Raw genomic sequence first — 19,280 nt, forward strand, 5'->3', positions numbered from 1 at the left:
ACGAAGCAAGGTTCGACATCATCGCTTATTATAAATTCGGTGGCCACCGCAAATACAAACATATCATCGATGAACTCTCATTCCGATTCAATATCTCACAAAATTTACCGAGATTTTCTATTCTTGGGAGTGGGTTTAAATGTTGGAGCGTCCCCCAACTTCGTCTCTTCTAGGACGAACCCATAATCCGGATTTATCTCGTGAGTTGAATTGGTTTGAGATTGCGACGGCAAGAAGATTCATTTGTGCCAAGCTTACCCTATTCTAGGGATAAGAATCGTTCGAACCTAATGGTCTACCTCGCTTATGGGCAGGGACTATGACTGGTTAGCCGCTATGGCCGTACCTCATCCAACTGGGACGATACGTTATACGGGGACATTTATCCTTATAGGTTTGCAACAGGTATATATGATCTCGTCACTTTAACTAGATCTAGTGAAGTGTGTAGCATATTATGGGCTACACTACGTAGATCTAGGATTCTTTGCACTTTAACTAGAAGTAGAATTCTTCGCACTTTAATTTCACATGTGCGGTTTGGGGATCAAGATGAGACATTCTACAAGTCATTCATAAGGAACGCTCACATTCTTATATCCCCATAACGGCGGGAAGACTGTCTCATCAAAGTGACGACCGCAAATCTAGCGTTATAGAGATCTTATGTCAAGGGCTCTAAGGAGCACATAATGGATAGGGTTCATAATCGACATATATGCCCATCTTTTGTTGAGGACCCGATTTTATACGTTGTGGCGGCACAATTGGCACGGAGACTACAAACCTAAATGCGTGTAAGTGCAAAAACATCAGGTTCACACCCAGTCACCAACTGTAACATGAAGTAAGACGAGTAGCAGTGGGCCTCAACTGGACCGACATGGCTGCATGCAAGATTGCATAGCCCGACACAAATAGTAGAAGCTTGGTGCGCATTACCAAGGTTCTATATGCGAGACCATCTTAGGTTTGAACATAGGAAACTATATATTTTACAAAATCCAAGGGATATGCAATAATCATCGAAAACCTTCGATGTAAACGTCTTATAGACTTTATGGGATAATCCGAGTGGTGTACCCTCTATTTCTTGGGTGAGAGTTTAGCAAACACAACATTTTCATGTGGACAATAATATGACATATGATCAACCAAAACCATTAATATTTAACTAGTCTGTATGGTGGTTGGATAGGTCCACGTATTTTCCCTTGCATTCTGTGCATAAAGAGATAATATATATTCTAGTCTTTGCATGTGATGGTCTAGTATTCAACATTCTTAACGAGCAGCTTGACATAATGTGTTATTAAAGACAAGACCCTTACTCTGAGAGGGATGCCCGTGTGATAATTGAGTTGAGGATACGGTGCATCATATGTTTTTCCTAGGTGCATCAAACACCAATACTATAGCTAGTATTTGCTCGAATCATTTAGCTGCTAGCTAATAAATTTGAATATATTCAATGTACGCTTTTGGCCACACATTCGAAGGTTATGCAAAGATATCACACCATTTTTTTGGTGGTTTCAACGTTTAAGCATTGGTTTCAATAAACTTACCTTTCGATAACGTTCTTCTGAAACGTAGAGGTATTTTGCCTCATCAGCCAGACGAGAATGCTCAGTTCCTTAATATTGATAACACATATTAATTTTGATTTAGATTCTAGAGCATTAAGCATTTTCATTTCAATATTTTCTAATTATGATTTGCTTCAGGCAAGGAAGATGTCTACTTCAAATAGTTTGTTCTGGAGACTACCAATTAACATGATAAAAGCTACTGATGTTATCATGTCTGGTGAATTTTAGAATGAAACTTCAAGTTTCTTAAGGGGGTTATTATCGAAACTACATGTTCGATTTATACATAAACTACTGGTTTATTTCTGAACTACCGGTTCATTTTTGAACTACCAATTCATTAGGTACATGTATTTTCAAATTATAATCATGTAGCAATTGATGATATTAATTCCACGCTACTAATTTAGCATAGTGAATATGTCACGTAATTATGTGTAAATGCTTCTGGCAATTAATTACACATTAAATATGGTGAATATATTAACAACAACCAATATGAAAAAATATTTGGAGAGTCTTATAGACATACATAATGACTAGGTACGAAAAACCAGTGTCATTAGATTATTTTCCTTTTGTTTGATTCTGTTGGACCAAAGGAATTGACTGTAATTAAAGTGAAATAAATAAACCTAGCCTCTACATACTTTACAAGCCTACGAGGTACAATCTGAGAGGTATGCTGGGCTTTTAGGTCCCGTAGAGGGAGAGTAGGCCTATTAGGCTAAGAATGGTCTATCAAGAAATGCAATGTTATTAATCAACCCTTTCGGTAACTCTAATTGTATACGACCATGTAAGCCATGATGAGGTGGTGGAGCGAGGCTCACTTAAGTACACATCATCAAAAGTACTTGCCTAAACATCGCATCCAACTGGGTGAGCCTAGTTTGAGAAGAGTTATAATCATTGTCATGGACTTCAAGGCGACACATGACGAGCTTATGTTTTAGCCTTGCAGCTTACGTCGAGCTTCTGGCTCAATTTCATATATATTCATGTTTGATTTAAGCTTCTGACTAAACATCATTAATATTCACCAATGTAACATAAACCAGTGCAATATATGTTATTAAATCATAACAGACAAACTTAATGTGAAAGTAATTATATGAAACCGAAATAAATTAAATTATAACGGAAACAATTTAATTCTCATTGACATAATGTATATGCAATAAAATTGGTATTTACTAAACCAATAAATGTCAATAACGTAGCGGTTACTTGCAAAACTAACTTATTTGCATCACCAATTGCTTCTGGCATTAATGTGTCATTACATACTCATAATAATTATCGATATAAACGATAACATAATTGAGAACTAATTGAATAAAACTGATGCGATTTGAATTTGGTAACCGACATTAAATTTATGGCATAAATTACTAAATTTTCATCATTTATGCAGCGGTTAAGTACCAAATGCAATGAGTTCAAATCTCATTAATACTTCTAGTATTACACATAAGTATTAAATTAGATAAATGCTTCTGGCATAACGTTTATGTAACAATCGCGTAATTAAAACCCAAAATTCATGCTTCTAGCATAATGAATTATAATGACATTATTCAAATTGGTGTAACCACAACGTTTCTATCATAAATTGTGCAATAATTTGGCCCATAATCTTGTAGCATAATCTATGTGCTATAACTTGGTAAATGCTTCTGGCATTAATTACACGTCCTTTAATGACATTGAATTTAACATAATTTAAATCTGTAACTGACAAAACGTATATGTTAATTTATACGTAAATAACATAATTAGTGTTATGCGTCATTATTCAAATGACGTTACATTTCTAAATGGATTTTATTCAAATCCCATTAAGAGCAATATTAATTCATTTGTATTACTAAATGCTTCAGGCATAAATATTCCATATATGTAACATCTAGCATAAACGACTAAATTAATGGTTATAGGCGTTACTTCTGGAACGCATGCATATACTTGATTTTGACGGTGATCTTGAATTTGATACATGTACTTGTTGATCCATGCGTCTTTTGGTTTGCACTACTAGGCAGGTGGCGGTGGCTAATTACGAAAGCTACTGGCCGTTCAATGATTTTCAATGCCAATTTTTCTTTCCAAAATAGAAACATGAACATAAATAGATCAATAATATGAATTTGGTGGTTCATGCATCAAATGAAATTTTCTATATGCTACACAAATTAATAAGCATATATATATATATATACAAATTTTGAATGGATAAACAAAATATGGTTTATGCTTCGTGGTGTAGCTTTTCATATAATCATGGCTTGAAGAAATGAATTAGAATTAAGATTTGGAAAACTTTACTCAATACGGAGCGAGAATGATCTTCATCTTAGTTAATGTGCAAAGCTTGCCAGCCAATCCAATTGCTTCTTTATGATGATCCTGAACCAAGTTGAATGATCGTCCTTTGCTTGGTTGATCAACAATTTCAGAGCTTTTTGTGCAACAACAAATTAAACTCAACGTTAGAACTATTCGTGCTGATAACGTGTTGTAAAACAAAAGGAATAGATTGAGAAAGGAGAGAAACAACCAAGAGAATGAGAGAATATGTGTGTATTATTGAGTAGGGAACCATCTCTTATATAGAGATGAGGCCATGATGTAAATTATAATAACAACCCTAGTCGGCTAATTACAAGAATGCCTATTAAGTAATAATTATTTACAACATGACCCCTCCTATTTAAGATTGCTGGCTACGCCACTGTACGCATGGCTTCCATGCCATTTCTCCAATATAATAACATACAAAAGGCCTCGATGATGATTTCTTTTAAGCATGAGCAAAACATAGTTTAACAAAGATTATTGTTAGTCTTACTGACAGGCAAACTACAATGTTACACATAGACTAGCTACTATATCTGTAATTTGCCAATTAATAATTTTACATCTGCTACACCATCTTCATCAACCATTATCCGGAAAAACTGAGCAAGTTCTTTTTTTGTTATTAGTATCAAATTGACCAAGTTGCGCTTATAACTGTTTCTAGCTTGTTAGGATTGCGGCTCAAAACTAATTTCTTGTCTGTTTTGGATTCTTTACTTCTGAAGGTTTTGGGTAAGTTATTCTAGTGTATCTAGGATTCTTAGAGTTTATCCTTAGGAGTAAAAGTTTAGGATTCCCTCTATGGTTCTAAATCCTATTGTAAGTCGGACTAATTAAGAGTCTATAAATAGGACTTTAGAGACATAGTTTTAGTCATGGATCAATTGAGAGTTTAAAGTATTCGAGAGTTGCAAGCTTTGAAAGTTTGGGTGATTTAAGAGTTCTCTGTTGAGAATCAAGAGTGTGAGGAGAGAGGTTATTTGAGGGTGGAAGAACCGTATTGTTCTTCAGTTATAATCTTCTTCTCGTTTAGTGGATCCACCATCACCATCACCGGAGAGGACGTAGGTCAACTGTTTTGACCGAACCTCATTAATATCTTGTGTTCGCTTGCATTGATTTTGGTTATTGTCTTTATTCAGTTACGATCTTGGGCTAGGGAATTCGGAGGGTGACCCGGATTTCCTATCATAGCTTGCAGCTTGATCTCATATATCTTGCTATCCAAGTATTCTTAGTTGCTTCTGTTCAAAAATATATCTTGCAGTTCAATTACTGCTGTTCAAACATGGCTGGATCACAAAGAACAGTCAGATGGAGATGCATTAAAAGAGCCAGCCATGGAATGATTGCAGGACACAGACAAGAGCAAGGATGATGTTTTGTAAGATGAAGGACTTCCATTTGATGCATCTGAAGAAGCATAGAGTATAGAAATGTAGAAAGGTTGTCATAGAAGTAGCAAAAAAACCTCGGAAGCAGTCCCATATATAGTAGCCTTATGGCTACCTACATCATTTCTGTTACAACCAAGATAGAAACGAGAGTGTATATGGTAGTGATATACAAGATTACTGAACCTGTTCAAAGGAATAAGCCTTTGATGAGTAATTCCCAGAAAATCTTTCATGATACAAAATGGTGCGCAAAGTTGACGCATAGGGAAGAACTGTTAAGTAATTGTTTATGCCCAGGAATAGCTTGACCAAGATTACTATATACAATAATACCGTGAACTCTGGAAGTACAAATAATTTGATGATGATTGCTTGCCAGTTGCCATTATATGTAATGGTAACAAAAAGGGACCGGCAACTCTGGTGTTGTACACTCTTCTATATATATGTAGCTTGCCAATCAATAGTTTCATATGGGATTATTGGCAACACCATCTTCATCAACCATTCAAAAATTGGCAAGTTCCTTTTCTCTTATTCATATTTATTTTGTGTGTTATTGACTAAATTGTAAAACTTGTTCTCCTGCAGATCTTATCTTATTATGCACTGTAGGTGCCTGCCTAGCACATCTCTATTCCTTCCTAAACGGGTACTCATATTATCTTAGAAAGTATGCAACAACAGGTGTATTTCTTATGCAAAATTACTTGGTGCAACTTGTATTTTCTAAATTAGTCAACTATATATGGAAAATAAAAGAAAACTCAACTTCAACTTTCCATATTCTTTTGGTTCCCTGGTCTATTATATATATGTTGCTGAAAGAGGATACACACAACAGTACTACACCAGTTATAAGTTATTACTCGTCTCATCAAAAATGGAAGAAGTTATTAATTAAACAATTATCATCAGGTAGCTGCTATGTTTAATCAAATATACTGTGGCTGATAAATTAACCATCCTCATCAGGTAGCACTAAAGTACGTTTACTTGGCTATAGGGGCAGCTGCTGCTGCATTTTTACGTAAGCACGTTTTGTCACTTGCTGGCATAAAATTAGATTAATTACCGTATCTGGCTTATTAACTAGCCTTGCTTATTCGAAACTGATGACTTTACATGTAATTTTTTATGTGACAGAGATGTCTTGCTGGATGATCACCGGAGAGAGACAGGCTGCACAAATACGATGTTTATACTTGAAAACAATATTGAGACAAGATGTTAGTTTTTTCGATAAAGAAGCCAACACTGGAGAAATTGTTGGGAGAATGTCAGGTGATACTGTGCTTATTCAAGAGGCCATGGGGGAAAAAGTATGAATTTGACTACACGTCACATAAAAAGTCTCAAGTTATTGCCTTCTACAATTAGCAGTACTTTTATTTCTTTGATTCTCCTATTGCAGGTAGGAACTTTTATCCAGTTGGTTGCTACATTTATAGCAGGTTTTGTTATAGCATTTATCAAGGGATGGCATCTCACCCTTGTCCTGCTCACCTCTATTCCCCCTCTTGTCCTTTCTGGAGCTCTCATCAGCCTCACTATAAGGAAATTGGCATCCCGCGGACAAGCTGCTTATTCTATTGGGGCTAATGTGGTAGAGCAGACAATTGGTTCAATCAGAACTGTATGCAATTAAATCTTCAAACAAGAAAAATATCATGAAATTTTCTTTCTCTGGATATTTAGTTTGTTCCTTATACAGGTTGTGTCATTTACCGGGGAGAAGAAAGCTATAACTAAGTACAACAACTCCTTAACTAAAGCTTACAAGTCTGGCGTACAAGAGGGTTTAGCATCAGGAGTGGGTCTTGGTACGGTTCTTTGTACTATATTCTGCAGTTATGCATTGGCTATTTGGTATGGCGGCAAAATGATACTTGAAAAAGGGTACAATGGAGGCGATGTCATTAATGTTATTTTTGCTGTCTTGACTGGTTCTTTGTAAGTTTCATTGCTATGTGATTTATAAATGTCTACATTAATTTCTTATCCCCAACATCTTAAATTTTATGCTTTATATGAATGTAATATGATCAATGTATTTATTGCTAAATTTTCAGCTCTCTTGGGCAAGCATCTCCATGCGTGAGTGCATTTTCCTCTGGACAAGCTGCAGCTTATAAGATGTTCGAGACAATTAACAGAAAGCCAATTATAGATGTGTATGACACCAGAGGACTAAAATCACAAGAGATCAAAGGAGATATTGAACTGAGGGATGTTTATTTTAGTTATCCAGCAAGACCAGATGAGCAAATATTTATTGGATTTTCTCTCTCAATACCTAGTGGTGCAACTGCTGCTTTAGTTGGACAAAGTGGAAGTGGTAAATCAACTGTCATCAGTTTGATTGAAAGATATTATGACCCCCAAGCTGGTGAAATTCTTATTGATGGGATTAATCTAAAGGAGTTCCAACTGAAATGGATCAGAGAGAAAATAGGCCTTGTTAGCCAGGAACCAGTTTTGTTTAGTGGCAGCATTAAAGATAATATTGCCTATGGAAAAGATGGTGCAACAACTGAGGAAACGAGGGCTGCAGCTGAGCTGGCCAATGCTGATAAATTCATAGACAAACTGCCTCAGGTCAAAGTAGATCATACTTTCATTTTTCATAGACAAATTGCCTCATGTCAAAGTAGATCATACTTTTAATTATGTTCATCTTAGATTTTTCCTTTCTAACGACTTTAGCACAACTCCATCTTTGAGTTCCTTTTTCTTTCTTATTTTGTTTTTTTTGTTTTTTTTTTCTTCAGGGACTAGATACAATGGTTGGTGAGCATGGAACTCAGCTATCCGGGGGTCAAAAGCAGAGAGTTGCAATAGCAAGAGCAATTCTTAAGAACCCGAAAATTTTACTCTTGGATGAGGCCACAAGCGCTCTGGACGCAGAATCCGAGAGAGTTGTGCAAGAGGCATTGGACAGAATAATGGTTAACAGGACTACAATCATTGTAGCTCACCGCTTGAGCACAGTGAGGAATGCTGATACCATTGCAGTGATACATCGTGGAAAAATTGTTGAGAAAGGTAAATACATTTAACTGATTGAATGCATATATCTTACTATCATAATTACTTTAACTGATTGGCCGGCTCCTTTAAAGTGAGGAGTCTGTAAAGTTAGTTAAAGTTCATAAAATCTAGGCTTTTTATCTAATCCAAGAGTCTTAAGAATTGACACATCACTGGTATATTAATTTTTCATTTTAAATCTAAACCCCAGTTAATTTCTGAGTAACTATCGTTAACCCCAACAACAAAAAAAAGCTTTGGGATTTTGTCGGCCTTTCTTCGACGCCTGACTTGCTCCATTGCTGCCTCTCTATGCTTCCATGGAAACTCTTCCATGGGTAATGGGTTCCTCCTGTAAATGAGCTCTTGATATTTACTTGATCTATGTGTTTAATTAATTGATAAAGTGCAAAACCTAAAGGCTATTTGAAAGATTGAATATAACAAAACCCAGTTAAATGCATGAGTTTAACCTCTTCGTCTAGGCAGGCTATAATCTCATCTGGGTTTTGCTCAGATTCTATTATTACAAGAATGGTTCCCACCTTTTTTAAATTTTAAGCCCCACACCTCAAATATAGTCCTCTTGCGCGACTATAAAAAATAAAAATTTCATCTCTTTTCTCCGCTAACAACCATTTTGATTTTCCGCCACCAAAAATTTATTTGCCCAACTCCATTTCCTTTAAATTAATCCCATTCATTTCAGATCGTTACTATCTTTGTTTATGGCTCTGTTCTGCTCTACAGACTCTACTTTTACTTTGTTCACATGAGAGTCAATGCCTCCTTTACCCGGCGTTAAATGTTATTATGTTAACCATCAATGACCAGCAAAGCGCCATCAAAGGCGGCTAGCAAAAATAAAGACTGACATAAGTAGAGAGAAACAAGCAACACCACAACAAGTCAGGCATAAAAGAAAGACACGAGTGCCATGACGAGAATTTGTTTTTTTTTTTTTTTTTTCTTTTTTGCTATTTTTTCTATGGAGTTAACGATATAGTTAACAAGAAGTTAACTGGGGTTAGACTAAAAATGAAAAATTAATGTAATAATGATGTGTCAATTCTTAAGACCTTTAGATTAGATAGAAAGCCTAGATTTTATTAACTTTAACTAACTTCACAGACTTCTCACTTTAGAGGAGCCGGATCCTGATTTTTACTAACCCTTTTTTGTTAGTACGTAGTTCAAGATCAAATAGTACTCTTAGTTTTTTATTGTAGTAAATATTGATAATTTTGATTCAGCAGGACTACATACTGAGCTAGTTAAAGATCCAGATGGTGCATATAGCCAATTAATAAGGTTGCAAGAAATTAACAGTATATCAGAACATCAGGCTCAAAATAATCACGAAAGGCCAGAACTTTCCTCAAGTTTCCGGAAACTTTCTTCTTTGAGATCCATAAGTCAGAGGTCATCAGAAATAGGAAATAGTAGTCGACGTAGTCACTCATTTTCAATCTCTCATGGTGCCCTTACTGTGACCGGTATCCATGAAATAACACCTGCTGAACCTGACATTCCAGCTGTAACATCAGAAGTGCATCCAGAAGTCTCACTTAGCCGCCTGGCTTACCTAAATAAGACAGAAATCCCAATACTACTTTTAGGTACTATAGGGGCAGCAATGTGTGGTGTAATCTTACCTATTTTTGGGGTGCTAATATCAAGCGTAATCAAGTGCTTCTTTGATCCACCTCATCAACTCAGAAAGGACTCGAAGTTTTGGGCATTAATCTTCGTTGTTCTTGGAGTGGCAGCTCTCTTGGCACATCCAATGAGAGCATACTTTTTTGCTGTGGCAGGCTGTAAGTTAATAAGACGAGTACGATCGCTTTGCTTTGAGAAGGTGGTTTACATGGAAGCAAGTTGGTTTGATGAAGCCGAGCACTCAAGTGGTGCAATTGGTGCAAGGCTTTCAGGGAATGCAGCTTCTCTGCGAGGGCTGGTTGGAGATGCTCTCAGTTTGGCTGTGATGAATACATCAACTGCAATTGCTGGCTTTATTATTGCTTTTATGGCAAATTGGCAACTTGCTTTTATTATGCTTTTTATGCTGCCTCTACTAGGAATAAGTGGATATTTTCAAATGGAGATATTGAAAGGATTAAGTGCAAATGCAAAGGTATTGCTCTAAATTCTATTTTTCTTTTCTTGTATGTACTGTATGAAGATTTCTCATAGTGACATGAATATTATTTTACAAACAAGACCAATTCTACATTCTCTGATATAGTAAATGGTTGCAGATCATGTACGAAGATGCAAGCCAAGTAGCTACCGATGCTGTGGGAAGTATTAGAACAATTGCTTCCTTTTGTGCTGAAGAAAAGATTACCAAGTTGTACCAAACAAAATGTGAAGGTCCTATCAAGGCAGGGATAAGGCAAGGTATAGTTAGTGGTATAGGCTTTGGGCTATCATTTTTCTTGCTCTTTTCTGTATACGCATGCAGTTTCTATGCTGGCGCACGACTTGTTGGAGCAGGCAAGACGACGTTCCAAGATGTTTTTCGGGTATTCAGCCTTGTATGCATTACTTGGGAATCAGTTCACACCAGCTATGTCCATATTGATCATTAATTCTATTCTCCTGGATTGCAGGTTTTCTTTGCTCTCACTATGACAGCTATCGCACTGTCTCAACAGAGTTCCTTTGCCCCTGATGCAAGTAAAGGAAAGAGCTCTGCTGCTTCTTTATTTGCAATTATTGACCGGAAATCAAAAATAGATGCTAGTGATAACTCTGGGACAACTATAGAAAACTTGAAGGGAGAAATTGAATTTCGCCATATTAGTTTCAAGTATCCAAATAGACCTAATGTACCAATCTTCCAGGATTTGTGCTTGACCATTCACTATGGGAAGGTAACTTTGGTGTAAATTACTATAGTTTTTTTTTCTTTACCTATTCTCAGGACATGAAAAAAATATTGAACTTACAACTTTGAGTTATATTATTCAGACAGTTGCTCTGGTAGGAGAAAGTGGAAGTGGCAAATCGACAGTGATCTCATTGCTGCAGAGATTTTACGATCCTGACTCGGGTTACATTACATTAGACGGTACCAAAATGCAAACATTACAGCTGAAGTGGTTGAGGCAACAAATGGGGTTGGTCAGCCAGGAGCCTCTGCTTTTTAATGACACTATAAGAGCCAACATTGCATATGGTAAGGATGGGAGTGCAACCGAGACTGAAATTATAGCAGCAGCAGAATTGGCAAATGCTCACAAGTTCATTAGTAGTTTACAACAGGTTGGTATAATTAAGAAGTTTTTTCGATTGATTTCTTTCAGTCATCAACAGTATTGGATTGCAAATATTAGAGCTTGATGTGTTGGGAAAACAATGCAGGGTTATGATACAATAGTAGGTGAACGAGGGGTTCAACTTTCTGGTGGACAGAAGCAAAGGGTAGCTATTGCAAGAGCTATAATGAAGGCACCAAAGATATTACTTCTAGATGAAGCCACCAGTGCCCTTGATGCTGAATCTGAACGAGTAGTTCAAGATGCACTGGACCAGGTTATGGTGGATCAAACTACAGTGGTGGTTGCGCATCGGCTATCCACGATTAAAGGTGCAAATTTAATAGCAGTTGTGAAAAATGGAGTCATTGCTGAGAAAGGAAAGCATGAGACTTTGATCAGTATCGAAGGTGGAACTTATGCTTCTTTGGTAGCACTACATGCAAGTACGTCATCTTAGAGTGCTTTCTGTTCCCTCGTTGTAAATCAAATCCAATAATATGTTGCTGTATACAGATATTTATAGATGTCAACAAAGAAAGAAGGATATATGCCTCTTGCTTATCTCTGTCCAGAAAAATTACATTTCGTATTACTACAATATATCAGCTTTGTAAGATGTGGGACTTCCATTTGATGCATCCGAACTAAAATAAATGAGCTTACGTAGCACCTTGTTTTCATTTTGGTCTCCTTAGATGGTGTTATTGTGGGTGCTCAAATTTATCATCATTTAGATAACATTATCATTCTAAACCTCAAACCAAACAAACTACTCTAACACCATGCAACATCAAATATGGGTTAATATAAGTATAATTTAAGGCAACCCACATTGAGTTCATGACAATCTTAACAAATAAGGAGATGTAATATAGTATTGGGTACCAAACATGCACATAGAGTATAGAAGACCATCGATCTTTAAGGGATGGTACACTGGCGCTATGAATAATTCCTTCTTTTTCGGGGGAGGAATTCATAGATTTTCTCTAAGATTTGCGGTTGAAAGTATCCACGATGTCTTTACCCCCTTTTATTTTTAAGATGTTCTAAGGTAAATTTTTGATGTGTTTCATGATCTTTCTAAATGTGGAATTACTTTGATAGTGACCCCTTTGATAGTCGCACTCCGATGGCCGGATCATTTATGCATTGGATTTGCATTTTTCTTAAACAAAAGAACTAAATCTTAGCATGCTTGGAACTTTTTTATAGTCAAATCATAGTGATGTAGAACTTGGAGAACAAGTATTAAACTTCGTGAGGAAGCAACGCCAGACGTGGAACTTTCTTGGTGCTTATTAGTCAAGAAAAAAAAAACCATATGTTGACCAAGATATTATATATTGTATGTAGCAAAGAAGGACCCGCAACCAAGTGTTGCACAGACTCCCTATATATATGTAATTTGGCGCTCGATAGTTTCATAAGGGGTTAGCTTACCTCAACTTCATCAACCAATTAATATCTGGCAAAAGTGGTAAGTTCTTGTTCTCCAGGCCAGCTCGTATTGATCTTTTGTTTGACTGACTAAACTTGCACAACTGTTTCTCCTGCAGCTCTGATCTTACATAGCAACTATAGTAGTGCTACTGCTGTCGAAAACAATGGCTGATGATCACGAAAACCAGTTGGGTAACGGAAATGTAGCCACAGAGCCAGCAGAAACAGCATCAGCAAACGCAGGAGAATTCAAGAACACCCAATTAGAAGATACTTCTGGCAATAAGAGCAAGGAGGAGGAAGCAACCAACACAGTACCATACTACAAGCTTTTCTCATTTGCTGATTCCACGGATTACATGTTAATGTCTTTTGGTACGATCGGCGCAATTGGAAATGGAATGTGTCTGCCTCTAATGACAGTGATCATGGGAGAAGTGATTAACTCCTTTGGAGACTCTACGGATACCAAAGCTGTGGTTCATCTTGTTTCCAAGGTAAGATCGATCAGTCGTAAAAAAATTTCCCACTAATTTACAATGTGTTGTACAGATCTAATAGTATGTCTAATTAAGTGCTTAATACGCCTCTATATTATGTATGATATTTGTTTTTGCTAACTAAACATCTCTATTATATATAAAACAAGCAGTCTCAAAATTACCAAATTATGTTTTGTCAAAATTATCTTTATTAAGTTGATTCATTTAGATTTTAAGAAAAATGACTACTATGATATATTACAAAATAAAAAACAAAATAAATGAACTGAAGAGATAATTTGAAAGAGAAAAACATGCAAATGTGTGAACTAAAGTAGATTAATCGCTCATTAATTTGAAAGATAAGTGAACTTTAGGTGAATTTGTGACAACCGTGCAAATATGCACGAGAAACAACTGTATTTCATATGCAAATCACTAATACGTAGTCGTCTGTAATTTGGTGCAACTTGTATATATATATATATATATATATATATATATATATATATATATATATGTTAAACTAGATCTGAGCATAGTCAACGATGGAGACAACAGAAAAAGTCAAATACAACTGTCCATATACTTTTGGTTCCTTGGTCTATTATTAATGAGGATAGAAACAACAGTACAGGACCATATGAGTTGCAAATTAAGCAATATGTGGTGCTTGTTATTTGTAAAACCGTGCGACATGTAATTAAGTAAATGTATTACTAACTATGATTACTGTGGTTGATGAACCATTACCATCCTCACCAGGTAGCGCTAAAGTTCATTTACTTGGCTATAGGGGCAGCTGCTGCTGCATTTTTACGTAAGCATTCACATTCTCTTCCCTGCTGGCGTCAAACTTAATTACCTTACCTTATCTGGCTAATATTCTTGCTTTTTCGAAACTGATGACATTAATTACTTGTGATTTTGTATGGGACAGAAATGTCTTGTTGGATGATCACTGGAGAGAGACAGGCTGCACGAATAAGAAGTTTATATTTGAAAACAATATTGCGGCAAGATGTTGGTTATTTTGATAAAGAAGCGAACACTGGGGAAATTGTTGGGAGAATGTCAGGTGATACTGTGCTTATTCAAGAGGCCATGGGGGAGAAGGTACGAATTTGACTACAAACCACGTAAAAAAAACCTTAAGTTACTACCGCTACAATTAACAATCCTTATATATCTTTCATTCTCCTACGTACTATTGCAGGTAGGAACTTTTATCCAGTTATTTGCAACATTTATAGGAGGCTTTGTCATAGCATTTGCCAAGGGATGGCTTCTCACCCTTGTCATGCTCACCTCTCTTCCCCCTCTTGTCTTTTCTGGTGCTGTCATGAGTCTCACTATAAGGAAGTTGGCATCCCGCGGACAAGCTGCTTATTCGGTTGGAGCAAGTGTGGTAGAGCAGACAATCGGTTCAATCAAAACTGTATGCATTTCCATCTTCAAAAGAAATTTTTTTATGGCTTTTTCTTTCTATATATGGGAATAACATTAGCTTTTTGTACCTTGTATAGGTTGCTTCATTTACGGGGGAGAAGCAAGCTATAACAAAGTACAACAACTCCTTGACTAAAGCTTACAACTCTGGTGTGCAAGAGGGTTTAGCATCAGGGGTGGGTCTTGGTACGGTTATTTTTACTATATTCTGCAGTTATGGATTGGCTATCTGGTATGGCGGCAAAATGATACTTGAAAAGGGTTACAATGGAGGAGATGTCATTAATGTGATTTTTGCTGTCTTGACTGGCTCTTTGTAAGATTCATTTAGAAAATTTTATATTACTTCCTATCCCATGCACTCTAAATTTTATGCATGATTTAAACGTCATATGAACAATGTATTTCTTGTTAAATTTTCAGCTCTCTGGGGCAAGCATCTCCATGCGTGAGTGCATTTTCCGCTGGACAAGCTGCTGCTTATAAGATGTTCGAGACAATTAACAGAAAGCCAACTATAGATGTGTATGACACCAGAGGACTAAAAGCAGAAGAGATCCGTGGAGATATTGAACTGAGGGATGTTTATTTTAGTTATCCAGCAAGACCAGATGAGCAAATATTCACTGGATTCTCTCTCTCAATACCTAGTGGTGCAACTGCTGCTTTAGTTGGACAAAGTGGAAGTGGTAAATCAACTGTCATCAGTTTGATTGAAAGATTTTATGACCCCCAAGCTGGTGAAATTCTTATTGATGGGATTAATCTTAAGGAGTTCCAACTGAAATGGATCAGAGAGAAAATAGGCCTTGTTAGCCAGGAACCAGTTTTGTTTAGTGGCAGCATTAAAGATAATATTGCCTATGGAAAAGATGGTGCAACAATTGAAGAAATGAGGGCTGCTGCTGAGCTGGCCAATGCTGCAAAATTCATAGACAAACTACCTCAGGTCAATTTTGATTCTGGCTTTCTTTTATTTAAGTTTTCTCCTCTATAGTTAGTTAGCACATTCCAGTCTTCAAGTTTCGTTTCTTTTGTTTCTAATTATATTGTTTTCTTTTTTCAGGGACTAGATACAATGGTTGGTGAGCATGGAACTCAGCTATCTGGGGGCCAAAAGCAGAGAGTTGCCATAGCAAGAGCAATTCTGAAGAACCCGAGAATTCTACTTTTAGATGAAGCCACAAGCGCTCTTGACTCAGAATCTGAGAGAGTTGTGCAAGAGGCATTAGACAGAATTATGGTTAACAGGACTACTGTCATTGTAGCTCACCGATTGAGCACAGTGAGGAATGCTGATACCATTGCAGTAATACATCGGGGGAGAATTGTTGAAAAAGGTAAATACATCTGTTAACACTCACTCATCTAACTAACTGATTGAATGCATATATCTTACAATCATAATTTTATAAACACTTCTTTGTCATAGTTCAACATGTCACATCAAATGCTCCCATCAAATACTAATGTTTTCAATTGACAGGACCACATATTGAACTAGTTAAGGATCCAGATGGTGCATATAGCCAACTTATAAGGCTGCAAGAGATTAGTAATGTGTCAGAACATCATGTGAAAAATGATCAGGAAAGGCTAGAGCTTTCCTCAAGTTTTCGGAAACTTTCTTCTTTCAAATCCTTAAGTAGGGAATCAGAAATAGGAAATAGTAGTCGCCATAGTCACTCGTTTTCAATCTCACATGGTGCTCCTACTGTGACTGGTATCCATGAAACAACACCTATTGAACCTGATATTCCAGCTGTATCATCAGAAGTTCATCCAGAAGTCTCACTTAGCCGCTTGGCTTACCTGAACAAGACAGAAATCCCAGTGCTACTTCTAGGTACTATTGCTGCAGCAGTCTGTGGAGTAGTCTTTCCTGTTTTTGGAGTGCTAATATCCAGCGTAATCAAGAGCTTCTTTGATACACCACATCAGCTAAGGAAGGACTCAAAGTTTTGGGCATTAATCTTTGTAGTTATAGGAGTGGTATCGCTCTTGGCGCATCCAATTAGAGCATACTTTTTTGCTGTGGCCGGGTGTAAGTTAATAAGACGAGTACGATCAATGTGCTTTGAGAAAGTTGTTTATATGGAAGCAAGTTGGTTTGATGAAGCTGAGCACTCGAGTGGTGCAATTGGTGCAAGGCTGTCAGGAAATGCAGCTTCTCTTCGAGGGCTGGTTGGTGATGCTCTCAGTTTAGCTGTTATGAATGCATCAACTACAATTGCTGGATTGGTTATTGCTTTTCTGGCAAACTGGCAACTTGCTTTTATCATCCTTGTTATGCTGCCTCTACTAGCAATCAGTGGATATTTTCAAATCGAGGTCATTAAAGGATTAAGTGCAAATGCAAAGGTATTGCTACAACTTCTATTTTGGTTTTCTGTTATGAAGCTTATCATCCTTATATGAAGCTTTTTCACTAATGACTTGAATACTACTTTATAAACATGACCAGTCTTTTATTCACTGATAACATAACTGCTGCAGAAAATGTACGAAGGTGCAAGCCAAGTAGCCACGGATGCCGTGGGGAGTATTAGAACAATTGCTTCCTTTTGTGCTGAAGAAAAGATTATCAAGTTGTACCAAACAAAATGTGAAGGTCCTATCAAGGCAGGGATAAGGCAAGGTATAGTTAGTGGAATAGGCTTTGGGCTATCATTCTTCTTGCTCTTTTCTGTATATGCATGCAGTTTCTATGCTGGGGCTCGACTTGTTGAAGCAGGCAAGACAACATTCCAGGATGTTTTTCGGGTAAGTTGTTTAGCATTGTATGCAGTAGTTGAAAAGATATACCCCAGTCCACAACTCACATTTTTCCTTCCTGGATTGCAGGTTTTCTTTGCTCTCACTATGACAGCTATGGCTCTGTCTCAACAAGGTTCCATGGCCCCTGATGCAAGTAAAGGAAAGAGCTCTGCTGCTTCCATATTTGCAATTCTTGACCGAAAATCAAAAATAGATGCAAGTGATGATTCTGGAACAACTATAGAAAATTTGAAGGGAGAAATTGAATTTTCCCATGTTAGTTTCAAGTATCCAAATAGACCTAATGTACCAATCTTCCAGGATCTGTGCTTGGCTATTCGTTATGGGAAGGTAACTTTAGTGTACTGTATTATAAACTATTTTTTAAAACGTATTCACAAGACATGAAAGAAATATTTAACTTCCAATTTGAGTTATAATATCAGACAGTTGCTCTGGTTGGAGAAAGTGGAAGTGGGAAATCAACAGTGGTCTCACTGCTGCAGAGATTTTACGATCCTGATTCTGGTCACATTACATTAGATGGTACCAAATTGCAAACATTACAGCTGAAGTGGTTGAGGCAGCAAATGGGGCTGGTGAGCCAGGAGCCTATACTTTTCAATGACACCATCCGAGCCAACATTGCATATGGAAAAGAAGGTAATGTAACCGAGGCTGAAATTATAGCAGCAGCAGAATTGGCAAATGCTCACAAGTTCATTAGTAGTTTACAAAAGGTGAGTACTGAATTAACCAATTTTCAATATAGTAAATGAGAATGGTAGTCGATTAAAATTTGAAATGTCAGATTCTGAATGTTGAAGCATTATATGTCTGCCAAAAAATACAGGGCTATGATACACTAGTAGGAGAGCGAGGGGTCCAACTTTCTGGTGGGCAGAAGCAGAGGGTAGCTATTGCAAGAGCTATAATGAAGGCACCAAAGATATTACTTCTAGATGAAGCCACCAGTGCTCTTGATGCTGAATCCGAAAGAGTGGTTCAAGATGCACTAGATCGAGTTATGGTGAATCGAACTACAGTGGTGGTTGCGCATCGGCTATCCACGATTAAGGGTGCAGATTTAATAGCAGTGGTGAAAAATGGTGTCATTGCAGAGAAAGGAAAGCATGAGACTTTAATCAGTATCAAGGGTGGAACTTATGCTTCTTTAGTTGCACTACATGCAAGTGCCACATCTTAGCTAGATAGCTCTGGCCTCTTTGTATATCAAATTCAATAATGTGTTGTACTGTTTTATAAACTGAAGTTAACTTTTATGGTGAACTCAAAGTTAAATAGTTAATACTAATTTTCAGTAGTAAACAACTATACATTGCTTCAGGTTCATTGTGCTGAATGATTCCAAATTAAAGCTGCATCGCTACCGAAATCTGATGGCCGGAATTACTGAATCTCAAAAAACATGTTAATGACCCATAACAATAAATTACTGGCCTCAGTAAACCTGATATTTATTTCTTTTGAAACATTTAGAAACAA

At 36.9% G+C, this 19,280-nt stretch overlaps 2 protein-coding genes across 2 annotated transcripts; both read left to right on the forward strand.

Annotated features, from left to right (window-relative positions):
• The first annotated feature begins 336 nt into the window (after positions 1 to 336).
• Positions 337 to 12,100, forward strand: LOC101294555 (ABC transporter B family member 11-like). The gene is made up of 13 exons (XM_004298209.1): positions 337 to 405; positions 652 to 675; positions 6,326 to 6,380; positions 6,497 to 6,672; positions 6,765 to 6,986; positions 7,065 to 7,303; positions 7,423 to 7,948; positions 8,122 to 8,395; positions 9,637 to 10,514; positions 10,639 to 10,905; positions 10,993 to 11,256; positions 11,354 to 11,647; positions 11,747 to 12,100. Exons 1-13 carry the CDS (start codon positions 337 to 339, stop codon positions 12,098 to 12,100), a joined length of 3,642 nt encoding a protein of 1,213 aa, XP_004298257.1.
• Positions 12,101 to 13,100: 1,000 nt separating this feature from the next.
• On the forward strand, positions 13,101 to 19,046 carry LOC101312432 (ABC transporter B family member 11-like). Its single transcript, XM_004297037.1, has 13 exons — positions 13,101 to 13,123; positions 13,203 to 13,583; positions 14,334 to 14,388; positions 14,509 to 14,684; positions 14,785 to 15,006; positions 15,095 to 15,333; positions 15,441 to 15,966; positions 16,084 to 16,357; positions 16,504 to 17,378; positions 17,514 to 17,780; positions 17,862 to 18,125; positions 18,221 to 18,514; positions 18,628 to 19,046. The coding sequence occupies exons 2-13, from the start codon at positions 13,251 to 13,253 to the stop codon at positions 18,979 to 18,981; spliced, it is 3,879 nt and encodes a 1,292-aa protein (XP_004297085.1). The 5' UTR covers positions 13,101 to 13,123; positions 13,203 to 13,250; the 3' UTR covers positions 18,982 to 19,046.
• Positions 19,047 to 19,280: the final 234 nt, after the last annotated feature.

The sequence above is a fragment of the Fragaria vesca genome, linkage group LG4, assembly GCF_000184155.1.
Source record: "Fragaria vesca subsp. vesca linkage group LG4, FraVesHawaii_1.0, whole genome shotgun sequence".
Taxonomy (NCBI): Eukaryota; Viridiplantae; Streptophyta; class Magnoliopsida; order Rosales; family Rosaceae; genus Fragaria; species Fragaria vesca.